This window comes from Colobus angolensis, unplaced genomic scaffold, assembly GCF_000951035.1.
Source record: "Colobus angolensis palliatus isolate OR3802 unplaced genomic scaffold, Cang.pa_1.0 Scaffold83, whole genome shotgun sequence".
NCBI classification, from domain to species: domain Eukaryota; kingdom Metazoa; phylum Chordata; class Mammalia; order Primates; family Cercopithecidae; genus Colobus; species Colobus angolensis.
This window is the reverse complement of record NW_012122154.1, coordinates 2,705,468-2,712,644: the sequence shown is the minus strand read 5'-3', so window position 1 is coordinate 2,712,644 and position 7,177 is coordinate 2,705,468. Positions and strand designations below refer to the sequence as shown.

At 41.4% G+C, this 7,177-nt stretch overlaps 1 protein-coding gene across 1 annotated transcript; it reads right to left on the bottom strand.

The window, feature by feature from the left end:
* Nucleotides 1–783: 783 nt before the first annotated feature.
* On the bottom strand, nucleotides 784–6,506 carry KRT24 (keratin 24, type I). Its single transcript, XM_011929822.1, has 8 exons — nucleotides 5,854–6,506; nucleotides 4,650–4,732; nucleotides 4,048–4,204; nucleotides 2,993–3,154; nucleotides 2,769–2,894; nucleotides 2,224–2,441; nucleotides 1,332–1,444; nucleotides 784–1,132 (listed from the first exon to the last, which is right to left on the bottom strand). Exons 1-8 carry the CDS (start codon nucleotides 6,457–6,459, stop codon nucleotides 1,029–1,031), a joined length of 1,569 nt encoding a protein of 522 aa, XP_011785212.1. The 5' UTR covers nucleotides 6,460–6,506; the 3' UTR covers nucleotides 784–1,028.
* Between the last annotated feature and the right edge of the window lie 671 nt (nucleotides 6,507–7,177).

Genomic DNA, 7,177 nt, shown 5'->3' with positions numbered 1-7,177 from the left:
AGTTGATTATTAAAATAATCACATCCTTCTTTGTGGGCTAAGCTGTTGACACTGTAGTCTAATTTCAGCTATTGTGCCACTGAGTTCTTGTGCAATACCATTAAAAATGCCCACATTAAAAAAATGGCTATGATCTGAATTGTATAAAGAAGGTAATGTGATACCCTACCTTGTTTTAACCTGATTGTGTCTCTTAGCTGAGAGAGCCGGACAGACTCCATTTTTGTTTTTTCACTTGCAGCCCTCCTCCCTTAAAGGCATAACTAGTGCAAGCTGACTCCAAGCACATCCAGGAATGCACTTTCTGATAAAATATTGAGGCAAGCTAAATCAGCAGTTCCTAGGGACGCAGTCGGGGGATGGTACCCAAAGCCCCTGCATTATCTCTTTGTGATAGTTGGAGCCTCTGCACCTGGAACTGTTTACTTTTCTGTAACTGTTTCTGTAACCAATTAATCTTTTTTAATTGGTTTGCCTGTTTCTGCTTCTGTAAAAATTGCTTCAGCTAAACTCCCCTCCCCTATTTAAACCACAGTATAAAAAGAAATCTAGCCCCTTCTTCTGGGCCGAGAGAATTTTGAGCTCTAGCCGTCTCTCGGTTGCTGGCAATAAAAGGTCTTCTGAATTAGTCTCAGAGTGTGGCGTTTCTCTGTAACTTGCTTGGTTACAACAGGAAGATATAAACAATGAACTGATGTTAGTAATATAGTCATGCAGCTAGATCATCAATGATAGCTTCCTTCCTAGGTAAAATACTTTTTAAAAAAGTAAGTAATAATCAAATTAATTTGCAAAAGTAAATTTATTGAAGCAAAGAAACAATTAGAGCAAAATCATTAATTCAGCTATTTCAAGAGCATTCTAATGAGGAAATAAGAAGATGCAGAACAATTGGCTAGTCATCCATTTCTGGACTGAAGCTTTTCCTGAAATTATCCAGAAATATGCCTAGATTGATGCCATTTCTTCCCTTGTGTCCTTGATTTTTTTTTTTCTTTGAAAGACACTCTTGTTGATCTGGAAGTTCCTTATTTAACCTGCACCTCAGAAATACTGCTGACTTGAGACGAGACAACCTTGCCATCCACCAACTCCTCTATGATGGTCTTAGTCACTCTAGTTTTGCTTGAATCTGAAAATCATGGGATTGCAATGTCAGTCTGGAAACTATCACAGAAACACAGAGCAAGAGAAATGCAATCATATGCATTCAACGTGTTCTCTCTGGGTAAAATTATGTAAACAATAGCAGATACTTTTAGTATGACAAGCAAAGTATGCCTTTACTTTTAAATTACAGAATTATCAACAACATTAAAAAAAATGTCTACCTCGTCCTTGAGCAGAACAACTTCCAGATCTTGAGTCACCAGATACCAGATCCCTGGGTCCCATGTTTGTGGATCCTGAGTTTCTACCATCAAATTCTGCAAAACTAGAACCACTGGAGAAAAAAAAAGAATTGTTTTCCTTTGCAGTTTGCAAAGGCAGGAGAAACCCTCCGCCCTGGGGATTCCTCAAGATGAAGCTTTGGATGTGTTTTAATTGGATTGTGTCTGTTACTTTTTTGTGCCGCCTTGCACTCCTGGGCTCAAGTGATCCTTCTGTCTCAGCCTCCCCAGTAGCTGGGATTATAGGTGTGCACCACCATGCCAGGCTATTTTTTTTTTTTTTTTGAGACAGGGTCTCATTCTGTCACCCAGGCTGGAGTACAGTGGCAAGATTACAGCTCACTGCAGCCTCAACCTCCTGGGCTCAAGTGATCCTCCCACCTCAGTCCCCTGAGTAGCTGGGACTATAGGTGTGCACCACCACGCCTGGCTAATGTTTGTATTTTTAGTAGAGACAGGGTTTCACCATATTGGCCAGGCTGGTCTCGAATTCCTGACCTCATGTGATCTGCCTGCCTTGGCCTCCCAAAGTGCTGGGATTACAGGCACGAGCCACTGCGCTGGCCTTCAGCTAATTTTTTAAATATTATTTTTTGTAGAGACGGGGTTTTGCTTTGTTGCCCAAGCTGGTCTTGAACTCCTGGGCTCACGTGATTCTCCCACCTCAGCCTCCCAAAGTGCTGGGATTACAGCCCTGAGCCACTGCACCCAGCTTGTGTCTGTTATTTTATTACTCTCTCTATATACAAGTCTACCCCCTGAGTCTCATTTTGGTTTTATAAAATAAATTCACTAAGGTATGCATTTTAGTTTGTTCATGACTTTGGTTTACCCTCCTTCTCCATCAAGCAGGCGGCGGTAGGTCTCGATCTCCATCTCCAGGCGTGTCTTGATGTCCAGCAGTTGCTCGTACTCTGCGTTCTGGCATTTAGTCTCACCCCGGATGTGGCAGATCTCCTCCTCCAGGGCACTGATCTGCGTTTGAATTTCTGACAGCTGAGCCACGTAGCCAGCTTCTGTGTCAGCCAGGGTTCCTTCCAGGGAGCTTTTCTAAGAGAAAAAGCAAATAAAAAATTCATAATGAAAATAAATCATTGGATGATTTTTTAAAAGTGCAATTTTATGTGGCACTAGAAGTGTAGCTTCGCCATATAACCTATATTGTTATATCATTGCTTCTTCAATTTTGGTTGGCACTTTTTAAACTAAATCTTTTATGTGAAATAGAGTACATTAACTTTTAATGCTTTCTATAATCATAATGCAGTTCTCCTTAACACCGCCTTTTTTATGTGCCTAGTGAACCTCTTGGCAAAGAAAGAAAATTACATTTGCCTAACTCCCTGTTGGAAAATGTGAAAAGCTATTTGCACATACCATGGCTAGTTGGGACTGAAACTCAATTTCCAGGGCTTGCAGGGTACGTTTCAGTTCTGTTATCTCATTCTTGGCAGAACTGGCTGCCCCAGCATCAGTGGAGATTTGTGCTTGTAGTGATGCACTCTAAATACAAATATAATGCAGCTGTTATAGGCTGGTGAAAGGAGCAGTAGAGGCTTGTGTGTGGCTACTGGCTTAGGTGCTCAGCAGAGAGGATCTACCTGCTTATTGAACTGCTCCTCAGCCTCTCGGCGGTTTTGCTCAGCCAGCTCCTCGTACTGCGCCCTCATGTCATTCAGTAATTTGGTCAGGTCGGTTCCTGGAGCAGCATTCATTTCTACAGTCACCTCCCCTCCAGAGCTTCCTTGCATACTCTTCATTTCCTAGCATGAAGGAAAAAAGACCATCGTGATGCAAATAGAAAAGCGATGACTTCCCAGGCCGGGTGTGGTGGCTCACGCCTGTAACCCCAGCACTTTGGGAGGCCGAGGTGGGAGCATCATGAGGTCAGGAGATCGAGACCATCCTGGCTAACACGGTGAAACCCCGTCTCTACTAAAAATTCAAAAAAAAAGAAAAGAAAAAGAAAAGGGATGACTTCCTAAAATGTGCCTAGACAACAATTTGGAAATATTGTCTGAAATATTGTCTGAAAGGCAAAAAAAATCAAATCTAGATAGAATTTACTCATGATTACTTTTGTTTCCTGGTCGTAGTGTGTGGGAAATTCACTTAGATAAAATTGAGTTTATTTTACTTTTTTTTTTTTTTTTTGAGATGGAGTCTTGCTCTGTTGCCCAGGCTGGAGTGCAGTGGCTTGATCTCAGCTCACTGCAACCTCCGCCTCCCCAGTTCAAGCGATTCTCCTGCCTTAGCCTCCTGAGTAGCTGGGATTACAGGTGCAACAGCTGGGCGTCATCACGCCCCACTAATTTTTGTATTTTTAGTATACCATGTTGGTCAGGCTGGTCTCAAACTCCTGACCTCGTGATCTGCCCACCTTGGCCTCCCAAAGTGCTGGGATTACAAGCTTGACCCACTGTGCTCAGCCTATTTTACTTTTTTAGAGACACACTATCTGTTGCTCAGGCTGGAATCCAGTGGCATGATCATAGCTCACTGTGGCCTCCAACTCCTGGGCTCGAGGGATCCCCCTGTCTCAGCCTCCAGGCTACAGGCATGAGCCACTGCACCCAGCCAATTTTATCTGTATAGAATGCATGTGGGGAGAAATATGTTACCGGGAGTTATTCATTTATGTAGAACATGTTCCTACCTCCTCATGGTTCTTCTTCAGGTAGGCCAGCTCCTCGGTGAGACTCTCAATCTGCATCTCCAGGTCAGAGCGGGTCATAGTCAGGTCATCCAGGACTTTCCGCAGGCCATTGATGTCAGCCTCCACGGTCTGCCAGAGACACAGCTCGTTCTCATACCTGGAAGGGACAGCAGTAAGGCAAAAAGTACTGTAAGCTCACCTGGCTGTGTTTCAAAGAATACCTTCCATTCTTACATATTGAAAAAGTTCTCACCTGTGGGCATTTTAATAAATAAAGGTTACTAAGTTTTCTCTTGGGAAATTTTCCCTTATAAAGAAAAATACCAGTGTTAACCAGTGTTATATTAATTCTAATCGTGTCTAACATTTTTTATAATAAAATTCTCATTCTAAATTTGCCTCCTTCTTTTTTCTTTTTCTTTTTGATGAAAGAATGGTCTAAAGTTTACCCTGGGATGTTTGTAAATTTAGGTCATGATCTTTAGGGGTGTGTGTGTGTGTGTGTGTGTGTGTGTGTATATATATATATATATATTTATAAAATGAAATAAAATTTATTTTTTTCCCCATAACACTTGTTTTCAAGTCTTCATGTTTCTTACTTCAGTCTGAAGTCATCAGCAGCCAATCTGGCATTGTCAATCTGCAAAATGATCCCAGCATTTTCAACAGTGGCAGCAATGATCTAAAAAAGATGTTAATAGTAAGTGAATCACGAATGATTTTTACCTTGTGTCTGCATGCCTACCTGTAAGGGTAGATGTTGCCTGTGTTATTAGCTCTTTTTGTGTGTGTGTGTGTAGAGACAGTCTCGCTCTGTTGCCCAGGCTGGAGTGCAGTGGTGGGATCTCGGCTCACTGCAACCTCTGCCTCCCAGGTTCAAGTGATTCTTGCGCCTCAGCCTCCTGATTAGCTGGGATTACAGGTGCGTGCCACTATGCCCAGCTAAATTTTTTTTGTGTGTGTGTATTTTTAGTAGACATGGGATTTCACCATGTCGGCCAGGCTGATCTCAAATTCCTGACCTCAAGTGATTTGCCCACCTCAACCTCCCAAAGTGCAGGGATTACAGGTGTGAGCCACAGTGCCTGGCCTGTGTTATTAGCTCTTAAAGGTGACTTGCTTTGCAAACTTACTTAGTAATGACGCCTGTATATCTGGGGCTGGTATATTTAGGACTACAACTTTCTGCAAAAAGATAACCGTTTGCACATTTATTGGACTAGGCACAGGAACTTGTTTTACAGGATATAGCCCTCTGCATATTTCTGCTACTTTGTTAGATTATCTCATGCACTTTTTCAGGAAATAGTGCAAAAATTGTATTTCACTTCCAAAAAAGTCTTTAAAAATTTATTTCCCATACAAAAGTGGCTAAACATTTTAGATTCTACTACATTCTTATGTAATGTTTGCACCAGATTTTCTAGGAAGAAAAATAATCCTAAAGAATATTTAAATCTAGTAAGACAATAAAATATGTCAGTCTGTCAGAATTCATCATAAATAATTAAACTAATGTTGACTCACTGCCATCATTCTTATATATAAATGATAATTAGCTGCCTGGCATTATGTATAAGTTTTCCTCTTATGTAGAAATACTGAAACTGCGATGGAAACAGAAAATTAATATCACATAAAGTATTGTAATAATTAAGACACATCAGGTCCCACTTTGCATATGTAACAAGCAAATATGTTTTCAAATAATTTCTTAACTTAAAATTTTCATTATAGTACATGATCCAAAAAGAAGTGAAAGATCCACAAATAATAGAAACTCAGGCACAGATAGAATCTCACCTGGTTTCTGAGCTCTTCAATTATTGAATAGTATTTGCTATAATCTCTTCCAGATCCACCATCTCCAGACCCAGGCCCGTATTTGTCATACCACTCCTTGATTTTGTTCTCCAGATCAGTGTTAGCCTCCTCCAGGGCTCTGACCTTGTCTAGGTAATTGGCCAAGCGGTCATTGAGGTTCTGCATGGTTTGCTTTTCCCCTCCAGAGAAAAGCCCCCCATTGCCAACACCACCTCCCATACCACCACCATAGCTGTAGAAGCCTCCGCTGCTGAATCCAGAACTCCCACAGAATCCAGAACCCCTGCCAAATCCAGAGACCCCGCCAAAGCTAGAACCCCCACCAAATCCTGCCCCAGAGCCTGAAGCTCCCCCAAAACCACCCCCTACTGAGCAGCTACCAAAGCCCCCTCCAAAGCTGCCCCCAAAAGCACTGCTAGACCCCCCACTCAGGCCACAGCTGCCGGCTCCTCCTCGGAAGCCCCGGGCCGAGCTGCCCCCAAGACCACATCTGCTTCCGCCGCTGAAGCTGCTTCCACCAGCAGACAGCCTGGCTGAGCTGCTGCCGCCAGCCCTGGAGGAGGAGACACGAGTCGAGCGAGACATCGTGCTCCTGCAAACGTGAGCTCGTCCAGGCGAATAGGAGAGGTGATGATGAACGATGTATTCAAGGCTGCCTTTTTGGCCTTTATATACACACTTTGAGGGTGTTCCTTTTCTCTGTCACTTCTTAATCCTTGTTACAGTTTTGGTAATCCGTAATTGGATAATTTCTTTTTCTCGAACACTTCTCTGAAGTTAAGTCAGAGCCCTGGGGCATTTACTATACCCGTAAAAAAAAGAATAAGCTGGAGCAAAACAAAAAAATTTTCAGAGTTACAGTTTTAATCTTTCAAAGGTTTTGATGACTGGTAACTTTTCTCTGGAACTGTAGTTCTATTAAATTTGCTTCATGATTTCACATTTGCAGAGAATATCTCCAGGTTAACAAATGTAATTGAAATAATATGATGAAATAAAAATGTCCCATCAGTCACGTAACTTTTTTATTCTTATTGTTCTCAAAAGTTGAAATTAGCTTTCACATCAGCAATAATTTCAGATTTGATTAAGCATCCATCTCTTTGATTATTTCAATCAGCATGTTTTTTAAGGTTGTTGAAGTTTTTGATTTTAAGTTATTGCTTTCTTTTTTTTGTATTTTGTACAACATACAAAAAGCATATAATTTGTAAAAATTATGTTTTTATATAGTTCATAAGAAAAACATAAATAATAGTTTTCCAGATAAGTATTATTAGATCTCAGCAATGTGTTTATTCAA